This window comes from Aethalodelphis obliquidens, unplaced genomic scaffold, assembly GCF_003676395.1.
Source record: "Aethalodelphis obliquidens isolate GAN/ISIS:26980383/991018 unplaced genomic scaffold, ASM367639v1 scaffold10, whole genome shotgun sequence".
Taxonomy (NCBI): domain Eukaryota; kingdom Metazoa; phylum Chordata; class Mammalia; order Artiodactyla; family Delphinidae; genus Aethalodelphis; species Aethalodelphis obliquidens.
The window spans coordinates 33,120,987-33,140,213 of NW_020837954.1; the positions used below are offsets into that span (position 1 = coordinate 33,120,987).

At 42.0% G+C, this 19,227-nt stretch overlaps 1 protein-coding gene across 3 annotated transcripts in view; it reads left to right on the forward strand.

The window, feature by feature from the left end:
* DAAM1 (dishevelled associated activator of morphogenesis 1) overlaps window positions 1-19,227 on the forward strand; it is a 179,351-nt gene that overhangs the window by 134,440 nt on the left and 25,684 nt on the right. For 2 of the 3 annotated variants that reach the window (XM_027111385.1, XM_027111386.1), the window contains exons 16-19: window positions 132-238; window positions 9,790-9,888; window positions 13,431-13,515; window positions 18,720-18,826. In XM_027111385.1, coding sequence (XP_026967186.1) covers window positions 132-238; window positions 9,790-9,888; window positions 13,431-13,515; window positions 18,720-18,826 — 398 coding nt within the window. The remainder of the gene's footprint in view (window positions 1-131; window positions 239-9,789; window positions 9,889-13,430; window positions 13,516-18,719; window positions 18,827-19,227) is intronic. The other variant, XM_027111387.1, reaches the window with a different exon arrangement.

Sequence of the window (19,227 nt, forward strand, 5' to 3'; positions counted from 1 at the left end):
TGTGTGTGTGTGTGTGTGTGTGTGTGTGTGTGTGTGTGTGTGTGTGTACAGCAAATATAAAGGAGAACTGTGTATCTGAAGTTGGAATGTCCCTGTTTGACTTTGATGGATTTCTTTCATGCTCCTTATAGAAAGAAGCAGATGCCATTGATGACACACTGGGCTCCAAACTTAAAGTCAGAGAGCTTTCGGTGATTGATGGTCGGAGAGCTCAGAATTGCAACATCCTTCTATCGAGGTATTGTTGATGTTGTCTAAACATTTCTGGTAGGACCAACTTTCTTTTTTTTTCTAATTTAATTTAATTTTTTTATACAGCAGGTTTTTATTAGTTATCTGTTTTAAACATATTAGTGTATATATGTCAATCCCAATCTCCCAATTCATCTTACCACCCCCCGCCCCTGCTTTCCCCCCTTGGTGTCTATACGTTTGTTCTCTACATCTGTGTCTCTATTTCTGCCTTGCAAACAAGTTCATCTGTACCATTTTTCTAGATTCCACATATATGCGTTAATATATGATATTTGTTTTTCTCTTTCTGACTTACTTCACTCTGTATGAGTGAAGTTTCTAGGTCCATCTGACTGACTCTTTCTGACTTACTTCACTCTATGAGTGAAGTTTCTAGGTCCATCTGCGTCTCTACAAATGACCCAATTTCATTCCTTTTTATGGCTGAGTAATATTCCATTGTATATATGTACCACATCTTCTTTATCCATTCATCTGTTGATGGGTATTGAGGTTGCTTCCATGACCTGGCTATTGTAAATAGTGCTGCAATGAACATTGGAGTGCATGTGTCTTTTTGTGTGTTTTTTTTTTTTTATAAATTTTATTTATTTATATTTTTTATTTTTGGCTGTGTTGGGTCTTCACTGCTACACGTGGGCTTTCTCTAGTTGTGGCGAACGGGGGCTACTCTTCGTTGTGGTGCATGGGCTTCTCATTGCAGTGGCTTTTCTTGTTGCGGAGCACAGGCTCTAGGCACATGGGCTTCAGTAATTGTGGCTCATGGGCTCTAGAGTGCAGGCTCAGTAGTTGTGGCGCATGGGCTTAGTTGCTCTGTGGCACGTGGGATCTTCCCAGACCGGGGCGTGAACCTGTGTCCCCTGTATTGGCAGGTGGATTCTTAACCAGTGTGCCACTAGGGAAGTACCATGTGTGTCTTTTTGAATTATGGTTTTCTCTGGGTATATGCCCAGTACTGGGATTGCTGGATCATATGGTAATTCTATTTTTAGTTTTTTAAGGAACCTCCATACTGTTCTCCATAGTGGCTGTATCAATTTACATTCCCACTAGCAGTGCAAGAGGGTTCCCTTTTCTCCACCCCATCTCCAGCATTTGTTGTTTGTAGATTTTCTGATGATGCCCATTCTAACCAGTGTGAGGTGATACCTCATTGTAGTTTTAATTTGCATTTCTCTAATAATTAGTGATGTTGAGCAGCTTTTCATGTGCTTCTTGGCCATCTGTATGTCTTCTTTGGAGAAATGTCTATTTAGGTCTTCTGCCCATTTGTTTTTTTTTGTTTTTTTTTTGTTTTTTTGCGGTACACAGGCCTTTCACTGTTGCGGCCTCTCCCGTTGCGGAGCACAGGCTCCGGACGCGCAGGCTCAGTGGCCATGGGTCACGGGCCCAGCCGCTCCGCGGCATGTGGGATCCTCCCGGACCAGGTCACGAACCCTTGTCCCCTGCATTGGCAGGCGGACTCTCAACCACTGCACCACCAGGGAAGCCCTTCTGCCCATATTCTAATTGGGTTGTTTGGTTTTTTAATATTGAGCTGCATGAGCTGTTTATATATTTTGGAGATGAATCCTTTGTCCATTGATTCATTTGCAAATATTTTCTCCCATTCTGAGGGTTGTCCTTTCATCTTGTTTATAGTTTCCTTCGCTGTGCAAAAGCTTTTAAGTTTCATTAGGTCCCACTTGTTTATTTTTGTTTTTATTTCCAATACTCTAGGAGGTGGGTCAAAAAAGATCTTGCTGTGATTTATGTCAAAGCATGTTCTTCATGTTTTCCTCTTAGAGTTTTATAGTACCTGGTCTTACACTTAGGTCTTTAATCCATTTTGAGTTTCTTTTTGTGTATGGTGTTAAGGAGGGTTCTAATTTCATTCTTTTACATGTAGCTGTCCAGTTTTCCCAGCACTCTTATTGAAGAGGCTGTATTTTCTCCATTGCATATCCTTGCCTCCTTTGTCATAGATTAGTTGACCATAGGTGTGTGGGTTTATCTCTGTACTTTCTATCCTGTTCCATTGATCTATATTTCTGTTTTTGTGCCAGTACCATATTGTCTTGTTTACTGTAGCTTTGTAGTATAGTCTGAAGTCAGGGAGCCTGATTTCCTTCATTTTTTTCCCTCAAGATTGCTTTAGCTATTTGGGGTCTTTTGTGTCTCCTTACAAATTTTAAGATTTTTTTGTTCTAGTTCTGTGAAAAATGCCATTGGTAATTTGATAGGGATTGCATTGAATCTGTAGATTGCTTTGGGTAGTATAGCCATTTTCACAATATTGATTCTTCTAATCCAAGAACATGGTATATCTCTCCATCTGTTTGTGTCATCTTTCATTTCTTTCATCAGTGTCTTATAGTTTTCTGGGTACAAGTCTTTTGTCTCCTTAGGTAGGTTTATTCCTAGGTATTTTATTCTTTTTGTTGCAATGGTGAATGGGATTGTTTCCTTAATTTCTCTTTCTGATCTTTCATTGTTAGTGTATAGGAATGCAAGAGATGTCTGTGCATTAATTTTGTATCCTGCAACTTTACCAAATTCATTGATTAGCTCTAGTAGTTTTCCAGTGGCATCTTTAGGATTATCTATGTACAGTAATCTGCAAACAGTGAAAGTTTTACTTCTTTTTTTCCAATTTGTATTCCTTTTATTTCTTTTTCTCTGATTGCTGTGGCTAGGACTTCCAAAACTATGTTGAATAATAGTGGTGAGAGTGGACATCCTTGTCTTGATCCTGATCTTAGAGGAAATGCTTTCAGTTTTTCACCATTGAGAATGATGTTTGCTGTGAGGTTTGTTGTATATGGCCTTTATTATGTTGAGGTAGGTTCCCTCTATGCTCACTTTCTGGAGGTTTTTATCATAAATGGGTGTTGAATTTTGGCAAAAGCTTTTTCTGCATCTATTGAAATGATCATATGGTTTTTATCCTTCAATTTGTTATTATCGTGTATCACATTGATTGATTTGCGTATATTGAAGAATCCTTGCATCCCTGGGTTAAATTCCACTTGATCATGGTGTATGATCCTTTTAATGTGTTGTTGGATTCTGCTTGCCAGTATTTTGTTGAGGATTTTTGCATCTATGTTCATCAGGGATATTGTCCTGTAGTTTTCCTTCTTTGTGACATCTTTGTCTGGTTTTGGTATCAGGGTAATGGTGGCCTTGTAGAATGAGTTTGGGTGTGTTCCTTCCTCTGATATTTTTTGGAAGAGTTTGAGAAGGATGGGTGTTAGCTTTTCTCTAAATGTTTGATAAAATTCACCTGTGAAGCCATCTGGTCCTGAACTTTTGTTTGTTGGAAGATTTTTTTAATATATATATATATTTTTTTGTGGTACGTGGGCCTCTCACTGCTGCGGCCCCTCCCGCTGTGGAGCACAGGCTCCGGACGCGCAGGCCCAGTGGCCACGGCACACGGGCCCAGCTGCTCCCGGCACGTGGGATCCTCCCAGACCGGGACATGAACCCGCGTCCCCCGCATTGCCAGGCAGACTCCCAACCACTGCGCCACCAGGGAAGCCCCTGTTGGAAGATTTTTAATCACAGTTTCAATCTCATTACTTGTGATTCGTCTGTTCATGTGTTCTATTTCTTCCTAGTTCAGTCTTGGAAAGTTATACCTTTCTAAGAATTTGTCCATTTCTTCCAGGTTGTCCATTTTATTGGCATAGAGTTGCTTGTAGTAGTCTCTTACGATGCTTTGTATTTCTGCAGTGTCCGTTATAACTTCTCCTTTTTCAGTTCTAATTTTATTGATTTGAGTCCTCTCCCTCTTTTTCTTGATGAGTCTGGCTAAAGGTTTATCAATTTTGCTTATCTTCTCAAAGAACCAGCTTTTAGTTTTATTGGTCTTTGCTGTTGTTTTCTTTGTTTCTATTTCATTTATTTCTGCTCTGATCTTTATGATTTCTTTCCTTCTACCTACTTGGCATTTTGTTTGTTTTTCTTTCTCTAGTTCCTTTAGGTGTAAGGTTAGAATGTTTATTTGAGATTTTTCTTGTTTCTTGAGGTGGGATTGTATTGATACAAACTTCCCTCTTAGAACTGCTTTTGCTACATCCCATAGGTTTTGAGTCATCATGTTTTCATTGTCATTTTTCTCTAGGTATTTTTTGATTTCTTCAGTGATCTCTTGGTTATTTAGTAATATATTGTTTAACCTCCATGTGTTTGTGTTTTTTACGTTTTCTTCCCTGTAATTGATTTCTGATCTCATAGCATTGTGATCGGAAAAGATGCTTGATATGATTTCAGTTTTCTTAAATTTACCATTTATGACCCTAGATATGATCTATCCTGGAGAATGTTCCATGTGCACTTGAGAAGAAAGTGTAATCTGCTGTTTTCGGATGGAATGTCCTATAAATATCAATTAAATCTATCTAGTCTATTGTGTCATTTAAAGCTTCTGTTTCCTTATTAATTTTCTGTCTGGATGATCTGTCCATTGGTGTAAGTGAGGTGTTAAAGTTCCCCACTATTATTGTGTTACTGTCGATTTACTCTTTTATAGCTGTTAGCATTTGCCTTATGTATTGAGGTGTTCCTGTGTTGGGTGCATATATATTTATAATTGTTATATCTTCTTCTTGGATTGATCCCTTGAACATTATGTAGTGTCCTTCCTTGTCTCTTATAACATTCTTTATTTTAAAGTCTATTTTGTCTGATATGAGTATTGCTACTCCAGCTTTCTTTTGATTTCCATTTGCATGCAATATCTTTTTCCATCCCCTCACTTTCAGTCTGTTTGTGTCCCTAGGTCTGAAGTGGGTCTCTTGTAGACAGCATGTATATGGGTCTTGTTTTTATTCCCATTCAGCGAGCCTGTGTCTTTTGGTTGGAGCATTTAATCCATTCACATTTAAGGTAATTATTGATATGTATGTTCCTATTACTATTTTCTTAAAAAAATTACTTTTATTTTTATTTTATTTATTTTTGGCTGTGTTGGATCTTTGTTGCTGCACATGGGCTTTCTCTAATTGCACCGAGTGGGGGCCACTCTTTGTTGCTGTGCCCGGGCTTCTCACTGCAGTGGCCTCTCTTGCTGCAGAGCACGGGCTCTAGATGCATGGGCTTCAGTAGTTGTGGCGCGCAGGCTCAGTAGTTGCTCCGCAGCATGTGGGATCTTCCGGACCAGGGATCAAACCCGTGTCCCCTGTGTTGGCAGGCAGATTCCTATCCACTGGGCCACCAGGAAAGCCCCCTATTACCATTTTCTTAATTGTTTTGGGTTTGTTTTTGTAGGTCCTTTTCTTCTCTTGTGTTTCCTGCCTAAAGAATTTCCTTTACCATTTGTTGTAGAGTTGTTTTAGTGGTGCTGAATTCTCTTAGCTTTTGCTTGTCTGTAAAGCTTTTGATTTCTCTGTCAAATCTGAATGAGATCCTTCCCAGGTAGAGTAATCTTGGTTGTAGGTTCTTCCCTTTCATCACTTTAAATATATCATGCTACTCCCTTCTAGCTTGTAGAGTTTCTGCTGAGAAATAAGCTGTTAACATTATAGGAGTTCCCTTGTATGTTATTTGTCATTTTTCCCTTGTGGCTTTTAGTAATTTTTCTTTGTCTTTAATTTTTGTCAGTTTGATTACTATGTGTCTCAGCATGTTTCTCCTTGGGCTTATTCTGCCTGGGACTCTCTGCGCTTCCTGGACTTGGGTGGCTAATTCCTTTCCCACATTAGGGAAGTTTTCGACTATAATCTCTTCAAATATTTTCTCAGGTCCTTTCTCTCTTCTCCTTCTGGCACCCCTATAATGTGAATGTTGTTGCATTTAATGTTGTCCCAGAGGTCTCTTAGGCTGTCTTCATTTCTTTTCATTCTTTTTTCATTATTCTGTTCCATGGCAGTGAATTCCAACATTCTGTCTTCCAGGTCACTTATCTGTTCTTCCGCCTCAGTTATTCTGCTATTGATTCCTTCTAGTGTATTTTTTTATTTCAGTTATTGTATTGTTCATCTCTGTTTGTTTGTTCTTTAATTCTTCTAGGTCTTTTTTAAACATTTCTTGCATCTTCTCAATCTTTGCCTCCATTCTTTTTCCAAGGTCCTGTATCATCTTCACTATCATTATTCTGAATTCTTTTTCTGGAAGGTTGCCTATCTCCACTTCATTTAATTGTTTTTCTGGGGTTTCATCTTGTTCCTTCATCTGGTACATAGCCCTCTGCCTTTTCATTTTGTCTGTCTTTCTGTGAACATGGTTTTCGTTCCACAGGCTGTAGAATTGTAGTTCTTGCTTCTGCTGTCTGCCCTCCGATGGATGAGGCTATCAGGACCAACTTTTCTATCATGTGGCTCCAAACCACATGTTTGGACTCATCCTTTTACCTGGACTCTGCTGAGGGTCAGTTCTCTGAGTTTCTTCTGTCTGACATGAAGAGGACCGTTAGTGCCTCCTTTCCCTCGTGGAGTATGTCACAGCTGGATGCCTACTTTCTTGCAGTTTAATTTCCACAGACTCCTAAATCTTAAAGAGCAGAACATCTCAAATCAATGTTTTGTTTTGTTTTTCCAGAGAGCCTATAAAATGTACTTTACTGTTATTTATACCTCTTGGCTTTAGAGATTCTTTAGCCATTGAAGTAACACTGTCACAGAGTCAGCGTCCACGACGAAGGCATGAAGGCTCTTTGTTTCATTTTGCTTTCTAAAGTCACCTTTTTATACTTCAAGATTATATTATTTCATGCTCTTTGTGAACATTTTTATGACTAAAAAAATATGTAAAACTCAAACCTCAGTGAAATACTAATTCATCCAGTTCAGCACTTTCAGAAGTATTTCTCATAATTAGTGAACCATCATGGCCTTGGAGCTTGAAAAGAAGAAAGGAAATTCGGGAACCTGGAATCTGATTATAGCTTCAGGCAATGTGTCAGGTTGTCCTGGGCACTTCAAGTAGTTTTTCTGAATCTAATTTCTTCTTTCTCTACAAGGGACTTTCACATTAGACAGAGATACCGAGTGTTGATGAAGGGAAGGAAAATATAAAGAACCCTGAACTTTGAGGCATTATGTATAAGTCACATTGGTTACATTCTGGAAAGAATGTTATGTATGTATCGAGGCTGGCATAAGGTGACTTTCAGGGAGAATAAAGACGGAAAGTAGTAGTAGTTGTAGTAGTTCTTATTTTTCACATGGTCTTAGAGTAGGTTTCTTTTAACACACAGCACCGCTGCTTGGTTTGCAGCATAGAAGTTTGATTGATAGCCAGACATATATTACTTTATGGAGCAAATGCTTCTTTTAGTGAAAGAGAAATTGAAGTTTGGTAAGACCCCTGAATTTTAATACAACTTAGTAAGGTAACATGAGCCATCCTGTTAGCATTTAATTTCTGCCTCTGGATGGAAGCTGTGTAAGTGGCCGGGCCCTGTGTTTATCCCCACTTTTGTTCAGGAAGACACCACTGAAAATAGTTTTGAAGGGCTACATATTTTTTTCCTATGGTCTATACAATTTGTTTTGTTAAAACTTCTTTTTACAAATAATGTTTTTACTTAATAGCAAAATTAAATGAAAATTTGGGCGAAGTTTTTCTTTTAAAACCCTAGAATTTCCCCCTCTATTTTGCACTTTTGCAGTCTAGAGGAGCACTTTAAAAACAGCTTGGCAAAGGGAGCTATCACTCTGAATTTCTATAGTAATTTAAGTGCTCTAGCTGTGACCCAGTTTCTCATAGACAGATTATTCTCAGTACAAGATGCCACCGAGGGTAATTACACTAGTTATAGATAAGGTTACAACTCCTTCTGGCAAATTTCCCATCCCATTATTGGAGGAATTGTTTCATATTGTGGTATATCATTCCCTCATTACATCAAAAGTGTCAAAGTCTAAGGTGACTTAGAATGTGAATGTGTCTGAACTCTGTAGAAGATAATTTTAAGAACTTGCCTCATATCTGTTAAATTATCTATTAATATCCAATTTAATGGATAAGTATTACAATGAGCATAATTTTAAAATGTATTATGCATAACAAGGTGATTTTGAGATGCAGTTAACCTTATGGTAATTGGGCCTTATTGATCAGGGCCTAAAACCTTCTCTGCCACAGAGGATTCAGTACCACATGCTTGTCTGCTCAGTGGGCAGTGGTTTTACTCTCTCATCAGGAAAGCACAGGGCTAAAGGTAAAAGAAATTAAGCGGAACTAATTTGTTTTTATTTAGTTGTTTAACCAGTCAGCGGTTGGTTTACCTTGCTTTCACTCTCCCCTTTTCGTTGGCAATGCATGAGTACACACAAAAGGAGCCAGGGGCTTAAAGGAGGGGAGAGCTGTGATACTTTGCTTTGATACTTTTTGCTTAGAGTTATCGCTTTGGAGTGTTTATTTGCCTGGCACTGTGCTGGGTGCCATAGGGTGTCCCGAGACTTAAGGTAGCACTGTTGCCTTTGGCAGTGCATGGCTAACTGGAGAACAGTGACACAGGCAAGATGACCTGTGAACAGTTCAGGCCTTAGACTGGTCTGGCTGGAAGGAGACGGGGAGCCCAGCCAAGGTGGGGCGAGGGGGCAGCAGCAGGGTTTCCCTGAGAAAGTGGGCCTCGAGGGCCATTAACAGTTACACAGTCAGGGGAGCGGAGGCAGTTCCAAGGGTGCAGCAGGAGCAAAGGCACCAGAGCGGGTACAGGCCGGGCTATAGCGAGAGCCCTGTAATTGCAGCAGACGATTATCACTTGGATTAAATGAGACCAGGCAGGAGGGCCTGAGATCCAGGCCTGGTGCCTTTGTCAGGGCCCGAGTCAGCCCAGGGTCAGTTTATAAAATGGAAGTAATGAAAGCAGTGGGCTTGTAAGAATGAGACCCAGCGTGTGAGAAGCACTGACAGAGTGCCTGTATGTGGCAGCTGCTCAGTTAATGGCCCGTTTGTGTACCTGGGGGATCCGGAATTGGTGCCGTTTGTTCCAGAGAACAGCACTGTCTTAATGAGGTTTTGAGTCTGATCTCTGACGGGTTTGCAGGATAGGCTGGAGGGGTCAGAGTTGGAGGCACAGGCTGCTCTCAGATAGGGAGCTCTTTCTATTGCCCAGCTCAGACCTGATGAGGGACAGACTGGAGAGAGACAAAACCTGTCACTAGCATTTAGAGACTGATTCTTCTGCCTGGGGACAATGAGTAGGAATGTTTCCAAGTTGAAGTCAAGATTTCCTACCTTTCCACACTTAGTGTCTTTCTTCTTTTCTGCTTATTTCATTCCCAAAGACTGGCGACCCTCTCTGTGTCTTACCTTGCTGACTAGGAATTTAATTACCAGCCACGCAGTCATTACACCAGATTCCACCGCAGTGAAAGCCCGTGGCATGTTCCATGGGCAGTATTGTGATGCACACGTGTCTGCAGCACTTGGTTATCTTTAAAAGCTCTTCTTACCCCCATACCACGAAAGTTCACGGACCCTTTGGCCAGGGGCACCTGCCACAGCCTTGCCTGGAGCCGAGAAGGCAGCGGGAAGGAAAGGCCTTCTCATCCCAGGGGCCGAGCAGGGGAGGAAGTACAGGCCCTTTTTATGTGCTCACAGCATGAGAGTCCAGCGTCCCTCACAGCGCCCAGAAAGAGGCTGTCTGGAAGGTGTGACGCTCCAAGCCACCAGGGACCCTGCCTTTGACAGACTTGAGAAGTGAGTAGAATGGACACGATGTACCCGAGAATGAGACCTGTTCGTCAGGCCCCTGGAAGAGCCAGCAACAACTTCTCTGCTGTGTGTATGTAGGCGACATGGGGCAACTTAAGATTCACTCTGCTTTATTCCCTAAAACAGACCTCTCCCTTCTGTTAAAAAAGAAAGAAAGAAAGAAAGAAACTTGGAAGCTGGCTTATATTGCAAAAAGAACCCACCTAAAATACACTTTTATGAAGTGTTCTGCCATTCTTTTTTTCCAGATGCTCACTTAACATGACAGCCGGGGTGTAGTAAACCACAAAAGGCTACTTTAAAGGAGAGGGGTTTGGCTTAAATCCACTGAAGCAGAGCTAAAGTTGATCTAGCCATCCATCCTTAACTTAGTTTAATTATGCCTGGATGTTCCAGTTCTCTGGGCAAATTTTTGAAATACCTGAGTAGAGCAAGGTGGAGTTAAATACTGGTTTTAAATGGCTGGTTTGTTTCCTGCCTTGCAAAGAAAGTCGAAGTGGATGTCTCACAAGTTGCCACCCTCCTGCACACCAGAACACTGCCAAGCTTTAAAAGCAATTAAAAGGTTAGGATTGGTAGGATCCTTAAATTACAGAGATTAGCGACTCAATCTGTGGATGACAGATGATACTAAGAACTCTTTGGCAACCTATAGAAGCCTCCCAGAGGGCCGTGTACCCTTCTCCTCTTTCCCCAAAGGTACAGCTTTTTTGTCTGCTCCCACAGACCACGTGCAAGGCAGGATGTTGACAGGTAGATTTTCTGAAGTACTAGCCATTAAAGTCTCAAGTCTCTTTCTGGGCCACATGAAGAGAAACCAAAATTGTTATGAATTAGAGCTAGTGTTTGGTCCAGACAGCCTCTGGGGATTGAGCAGCATAAATATATACAATTTCAAAAGCAAGACGTTCTACACTCCATATGGGGAGCTAATGAAATGCAAATCTGATACTTCAAGTATTGTCCTCACTCTGATGTTCAACTCCTTTTCTCTTAAATGCAAAACAGAAGGACTCAGCAGAAAGACACCATAAAGTGGTTTCTTCAACTCCGTGTGAAAAGGACACAGAACTAATCTTTTTCTTTTTTAAATAAGTGGAGCTTTTCTCGTGGTAACTAGACATTTCCACAGCCAGCTGGTTTTCATCAGTGGCAGTTTCAACCTTACTTAGTGTCCCACTTCTTTGGCCTTGCATGGCTACACCATGGTGTTTGCCCTTACTTGACTCAAGAGCCTTTAGTGTCCTGGAATCTAGGGCTACCCAGGGCCCATGTGGTAGAGACCCTGATGCCGGGATACAGTTTTTCCCATCATATGTTTTACCCATGCCAACTTGGCTAAATTGTTCCATTTAAGTTTGGGAGTTTTCCATTATGATGTTCTAGTGAACATATTCATGGGAAATGACTGACTCCAGAATGACTAAATCAATCTAGAGACGTCTGCCCAGATCCAGAGTCACTGTCCACAGCCCAGGAGTTATTATGGTGCTACAACTTGGACTAGGGAAGAGAATGGGTCTTATTCTAGAACATGGACAATTTGGCACGTTGCCTAGGTGCTCTATTTGGGTTTGAAAGCATGAAATAGAAGAGAATGATATGTGTACAATAGGATTCCCAAATCTGTTCCTTCCCTGGCCTACTTATTAGTACATGAAACAACATTCAGTTTCAATGGCAGGATGGATGGTTTTAACAAGATCATGTCAAAATCTGGAGAAATAGGACAAGCCAGAGGTGTCCAGAGTGGTTTCTTTCCTCCTTCGTGGGCTTTACGGCCACCCCTGCACTCATCCAACCCTCTCGTGTACCTGGGAGAGCACAGCTGACCGTGTATGCTTCATGTCCCCTTGTGTGGAGTGTTTCAGCTTATCATTAGATTCTCTCAAACATTATAACCACCTTTAAAATAAGCACCATGTCTTCTAATTATTTTTTAATTCTCCCAGGTCTAATGGGTGCTCTATACAGAGAGGAAACTCTGATGAAATAATGGGTATGAGAGCACTTTGGGAAGTTTCATGATAACCCTACTAAGCGCTGTTTATTTATCAAATAGCTGCCCTTAAATATTAATGTTACATAAGTACTGCTGCTTTCTTTTTTTCTGGGTGGAAAAGTCTGCCTTGCAGAGTATACGTATAGTTTATCGAGCCCTTTCTATGGCCAGACACTATGCTAAACATGTCTCATGCATTATTTCACTTTATACACAGACAAAAATCCTTTTTTTTTTACATAGGTTATCATTATCTGTATTTTATAGATGAAGAAACTGAGGCTGAAGAAAAAAATTTTTCCAATTTTTCTGACACTGACCAAGAAGTGTCAGAGCCAGGCACAGCCTGTCTGATGCCAAAGTCCCTTCCTTCAAATGTTACACATGAAGGCTATATGCCTTGCTCTGTATCTGTGTGTTCATGTCTTTATTCCCAGTCCTAAATGTCATTCTTCTCGAAGATCATAAACTAGAAGAACTGATCGAATAATTGCACTATAACACGTTAGTGGTAGCTTATAAGGAAGTAAGATTTTTTAAATAAGTCTAGGTCTGATGCTTACAAGTAGAACAAAAGAATGACCCTATTGTTACAGCTTAATCTGATTAAGATTTTTTTCCCTGGTTAAGACTTTTGGTTGTATGTAATAAAAACATATTTTTACAAGTATGTTTTAATTTCAACTCTTTTCACAGTCAGTACTTTGTTGTCCTGCCAGAATCAAGACATAAATCCTTAACATAAATTAGTAAATCATATGAATTAATGGTAGACAGAAAAACAGAAAATAGGTCTGGGTTTTTGCTTAAATCCTTCCCTATGAGATATTAACTAGATAAGCATTATTTGTAAAAAGAATTTGGGATTAGCAATCAAAAGTCTTGGGTTTGTGTTAGATACTGCCCCTCTGGATATGTTTGACCTTGGGCAAATCACTTAGCCATTCTGAGCCTCATTTTCTCCCTCAATTAAAAAAAAAATCATCACAGTTAATTTGAATGCCAAATGAAATAATACATATGAAAACTCCTCAGCTATACATTTTATATATCAACTATTCAGTTTTTTAACAATAACATAGATCCTGCTAACCTTCTCAAAATCCATTTTTAATATGAGAGAGAACTTTAAACACTCCTGGCACATAAGTTAAAAAGTTAGTTTTCCCCTTTCACCTTCAATTTGTGGATACTATATATTAAAGAAAACAGGTATGTGGCGGGGGGAGTGTTTTCCCTATTTCTCATCCTCCAATCCCTTGTTTAAGGAAACTAAATGGTAGAACATAACAGCTTTGTTCTCTGTGTCAGCAGAGCATTAGAAAGCCCTGGAAGAATGTTAAAGCCGTTTCAAAAGACTATTTTTAGGGGCAACGTTGTCAGGAAATAAGCTTTCACTGAGAGATTTGGAGAAAAACTGGCACTTGAAGGTCAACAGCTGGGACAGCAAAATGCGTTACCTTGTATTAAATGTTTACGGCTCAAGCCGATATCGTTAACAACGAGTAAAATATTCTTTCTCCAGGTTGAAACTATCCAACGATGAAATCAAACGGGCAATTCTAACCATGGATGAGCAGGAAGATCTGCCCAAGGACATGTTGGAACAGGTGAGCTGCCGGGCAACGCTCAGAGCACGGGTGACACCGGACTCTCAGCAGGGAGGGCGTACTGAGGAAAGGAATCTGGTTGTTGCTGGTAGATGATTTCCTCATCTCTGAATTGAGGAGGTTGAACCAAGGTTCCACACAGCTGTCAGAAGCCTCTAGGACTTGATTCTTCCCTTGTTTCCAAAATGATGGGTGAGAAGGACGGTCCAGACTTCGTCAAATGCCTGGGACCGTCGATGCTGGAATCTGTCTCTCATGCTGCCTGCCATCAAGTTGTTACTCCTTAGCAGGTCATAGAAATCTACTAGCTTTAGTAGAAAATGTCTGTTTCACTGGAATGTTGAGGTCACAGGCTGCACTGCATAAACTGAGTCATTGCTTAATCCCTGACACAATTTGTGTCTTGGTCTTGGCTCCCTGTTCCCACAACCACAGAAGCCACTGTTAACCCCCTAGCACTGTCATCTTCATCAAAACACTCGTATGTGTCATAAGGTGGGGTGTAAACTTCTTGGGGCTGGGCCTTGTCTCCGTAAGTTGTATAGCACCCTTCTTGCATTGTAAATGGCAGGAAGTTCAAATGCTGGGGATAGTAAGTATGGCGTACATTTATACACAATCAGTATACATTCTTGTCCGTGGTATTTGAAGATAATTTGTATTTTTTATGTCCAGGCAACAAGTTGGATGTGGTGCCCTAGCCTCTCGTCATGCAGTGTTTCCATAACATGCTCCGTGCAGCCACTCCAGCTGTGTTGTGTATTGTCAGCAGCTTGGTTCAGTTATTTCCCAAATGATACTGTTGATGATGTACTAGCAGATGCCCCAGGGATTGTTACCTATCTCTCAGTCTGGCCCTAACTTTTTCTGTGCATTGTGGGGACAGTCTCTGAATGCTCTAAGCCTGTTCTGTCTCCTTGTCCCTGCAACAGAATCTTATTTTGAGAGATTTTGGTCAAGAGGCCTCCATTTGTTAGAGCCAGGACCACTTAAGGTCAACAGTGGACACAGGTGATCATGATTTCAGGCTGAACTTGAGGTATCACCTGTAGGCAGGCTCAGCTCCCAGGAGAAGAGGAAATGGATAGTTTGCTCCGCTAACAGGGACCCCAGTGGAGTGCCTGTATGCGTGTGCATTTTCCACGGTTCTCACTGATTTCCCAGAAGGCCTCAGATACCAGGCAGGGAGGAGTGATGTGTGTGGTATCACCACACCTCCATGGACCCGCCCCTCCCTGAAACCTCTGCAGCTGCAGTCATCCTGGGTGAAAACTGTCACACTTAGCAGTGGAGAAACTTTTCTTGCTGTCCTTTTAAGTTTTGATTTAGCTCCCAAAATAGCTAATGACTATGTTTCCAAGTCTGTTCGGATGCTCTGTGTATAAATAGTTTAAACGTATTCCTTTTTTCGAGCATTTTTAGCTCCTCTGCCCACTCTTCCCTCCCTCGCGGAATACGAGTCAAAACAGAGCCTCTGCCCCAAGAGAGTGGAGCCCAGCTGCCCTCTGTCCCTCCCTGGCCCCCAGGTGACCCTGCGCTCCAAATGCCTGCATCAAAAACTGCTTCACCCAGAGTGAAGAACTAAGCAGAAAGCTGCTTTAGTCCTTAGGTCTTCAGCCTCTATCGATAAGGTCGTATGCTTAAAATTCCACGAGATCTGTTCACTGTGAAATTGCAACCAGCAAAATTCCTCCTTGAGGGAAAGGATTTCAGAATCTTGCCAAAAGGGCTTGTAGTGCAAATAGAACGTACTTCAAATAAATACAAGTAAGAAAATCAGTCTACTGAAGCAGAATCTGGCCAAGTGGATACTTTTGACCTGGCCTCTGCTGATAGTTGTGGGTGTCTTGCTCTCTGCTCATCTCCCAGGCTCTTTCTTTTCCTCCTTATTCTACCCCCCTTCCTCTGCTTCCTTTGCCTTCACACAGCATCCTTTACTACTCGGTATGATCTGCATTTGAGCCACATTCCACCCCTCCTCTCCTGCTGCTTTTAGCCACTGAGATCAGATCTCAGATGAGATCCATACACTCCCCTTTCTTGGGATGCACACCTTTCTCCTTATCTCCAGGTGTTTGTCTGGCTCTTCATTCCTCTCAAAACTGTCCAAACACAGTCTGTTCTTGACTCTGACTTGAGACGGCCTGAGCCTTTAGCCTGTGCCTCTCACTGTGCTCTTGTGAGTAACAAGAGACAGATGGTGTCTGTGTTATCCTGAACAGGGGCCTGTAGGCTCAGCAGGGCAGGTATGGGGGGACCCCTGAAACTAGAACTGAATTTCCTTGTCCAGAAGGAAAAAATCCAAACTCAGGGGAAAAAATAAGCCTTGTCCTCTCTCTCCTTCCTTCCTTCCCTTGCCCTACTACCTTCCCTCCAGCACTGAGGAAGAACAAGAAGACACTTGTCCAGTGTTACCATTTGAACATGGGAACATCCATGCCTAGAAGCTCTCAGGCCACCAGACCTGTGAATTCCCTGGCATCTACTTCCGTCTTTCCGCCTTCCACCCCATTAGGAGAGAGGGGTGTCCCTGGCTTCTACTCTGGCCCATCCTTTCCTTCTGCTCAGGGACCTCACCCAGGGGGCCCTGCCCCTCTCCTCAAGGTCTTCTACCTTGCCCTCTCAACATGTAACTTGTTCAGGTCCCAGCCCTTCCCACACACACCTCTTAAGACTGCACATCCCCTTCTGCTACTTTCTTCTTTTTTTTTTTTTTTTTTTTTTTTTTTTTGGTGGTACGCGGGCCTCTCACTGTTGTGGCCTCTCCCGTTGCAGAGCACAGGCTCCGGACGCACAGGCTCAGCGGCCATGGCTCACGGGCCTAGCCGCTCCGCGGCATGTGGGATCTTCCCGGACCAGGGTACGAACCCGTGTCCCCTGCATCAGCAGGCGGACTCTCAACCACTGCATCACCAGGGAAGCCCCTCCTCTCTTTTTTGACACAGCCAGTTCTTGAAAGCTTGTTCACTCTTCCTCACCTCACTGCAGTCCGTCCCCCTCACCTCCCTTAAGCTGTTCTCACTAAGGATACGAACTTTCTTGTTGACAAAGCCAGGGAGTACTTTGCAGTCCTTATCTTCCTTGACGTATTGGTGGTGTGTGACACCGATGGCCACTTGCCCCATGGTGAAACACCTCTTCCCTTGGCCCTGTGATTCCACATAGGCCCCTCCACTGCCTTCTACGAAGGTTCCTCTTCTTGTTCTCATCGCATCAATGCCGGCTTCTCTCCAGCCCTGCTTTTTTCTCTTGATGGGCCCCCTGGTTACCTTACGCACATCCATGCATGTTGTAACCCAGACCAAAGCTTTGTCTTCCAGATTTCTTTGGGATTTCAGACCCATTTGTCCACCTGCCTACTAGAAATCACAACTTGGTTCTCTTGCCAGTATTTCAAACACTAAATCCACCTTCTCCTCACCCACCTTCCTCCAACCTTCTCCTCCTGGGTTCCCTGTTACACTCTGTGTACATCATTGCCCAAGCCAGAAGCCTGGACCTCATCCTTTTGACCCTCATCTACCACAGTCAACAAGTCAGGCCAGTTCAAACCCCATAAATATCTCTAGAACCTGTCCACTACCCATTCCAGGCCACCACCGTCTCTCACCTGGATTACTGCATCAACAATCTAATCACAGTCCCCAATACTTTTGATCCTTTCTAGTTCTTTCTCCATTCTGCAGGCAGAGTGTTCTTTTTAAAGTGCAAACTCATTCCCCTACTTGAGATTTTAAGTTACATCCCATGCCCTCAAAATAAAGACTGAATTTTTTGCAAGGCCCTTGCTCCTCCCTGACCTTGCCCACTGCTGCCCTCCCCCACTGCTGTGGTGGCCGCTCTTCCTCCTCTGTAAGTGCTGCACTGCCCCTTCCAGAACCCAGCATGATAAGCACTCTGCCTGGAATATATCTCCAACCTCAAACCGTTCATCTCCTTCCCTGTAGTTCCAATTCTCTTTCTCTGCTGGTGGTACCCAGACTGACTGCCTTTTCTGAGCTCCCTTAATTAAATCCAACGAACCTGCTAAATGGACCACCCAATGCCAGCATCAAGTTTATGGGGAGGATCTCAGGGTCCAGAAGCTCAGTGTAATTTTTTTTTTTAAAAAGTCCAAGAATATTTGATCTAGAAAATAGCACACAAACACAGCCCTGGGCATACACATACACGTTTGTGCCTTTAAAGAAAATTAGACACATACAGAAGTGCTTTTCCTACTTTAAGTATTATTGCTATCTCTTCCACATTCCATGCTCATTTCTTCATCCAAAATAAAATATGGAATCAAAAACTTCACATCCCATTGTGTTCCTCTCACCTAACTCTACATGGAGCAAAAAATGAGATGGAATTAGATAAGCCAAAGAAATAAGCAGATTGATTAGAAAATACACATAAAATTACTCATTTCAGCATGATGTAATAGGGAAAAAACATAGAGCTGGAAGTCGAGACCCAGGTTCTATTTCTGAAGATCACACACACTTGCTTTATAATCCTGGGTGAGTGACCTAATCTCTCTGGACCTCAGTTGTAGCATCTTCTCATGAGAAGGTTGAATCTCCAAAGCCCCTTTCTAATGGACTATGTAAAGTGGGTCCTAGTAAAGAACTTCCCAATTCTGATTTGAGGGGCACTATAGAACACGTAGATATCAGAAATGAATCTTACACCGGTTTAACTACTTTCAAGTAAAAGTAGAAAGGTTTTTTTCCCATTTTATTGAAATATAATTGACATACATCACTGTAAATTTAAGGTGTGTGGCAGAATGGTTTGACTTACAAATGTGAAATGATTTCCACAATAGGTTTAGTTAGCATCCATCATCTCATATAGATAAAAGTGTTTTAAAGGCAAAAAACCAAAACAACCTTTTTTTCCCTTTCTGATGAGAACTCTTAGGATTTACTGTCTTAATAACTTTCATTATATATCAAGCAGCAGTGTTAATTATAACCATGATGTTGTACACTACATCCCCGTTACCGATTTATCTTGTAACTGGAAGTTTGTACCTTTTGGCCACCTAAATGGAAAGATTTAATCACTTCATTGTATCTGAACAGTCACCTGTGAGGAGAGCTTATAAATTAAATGTTAAAATTTCATCTTGGGACAAATTTAACTGAACGCGTGAAAAATTAGGGCAAGAATTTAAATTATAAACCTCAGTTTCAATATTTGCATGTACTTTTTAGCTCTTGAAATTTGTTCCTGAAAAAAGTGACATTGATCTGTTGGAAGAACATAAACATGAACTGGATCGGATGGCCAAGGCTGATAGATTCCTTTTCGAGATGAGCAGGTGAGTTTGAAAATGTTTAAAAAGCAAAGATGGGGCTTCCCTGGTGGCGCAGTGGTTGAGGGTCCGCCTGCCGATGCAGGGGACACGGGTTCGTGCCCCGGTCCGGGAAGATCCCACATGCCGCGGAGCGGCTGCTCCCGTGAGCCATGGCCGCTGAGCCTGCGCGTCCGGAGCCTGTGCTCCGCAACGGGAGAGACCGCAACAGAGAGAGGCCCGCGGAAAAAAAAAAAAAAAAAAAAAAAAAAAAAGCAAAGATGCCGCTGGCCTTTCTAAGGAAGTGAATCTTTTGATTCCTGTTGAATTATCTGGGCCAGTTAACCTGCCTTAACTTGAAGCCTTTTTAAATCCCCAAATCTCCTCAAGTCTGAGTTGTGTGGAACTTGATTGTTTTGTTTATGTGA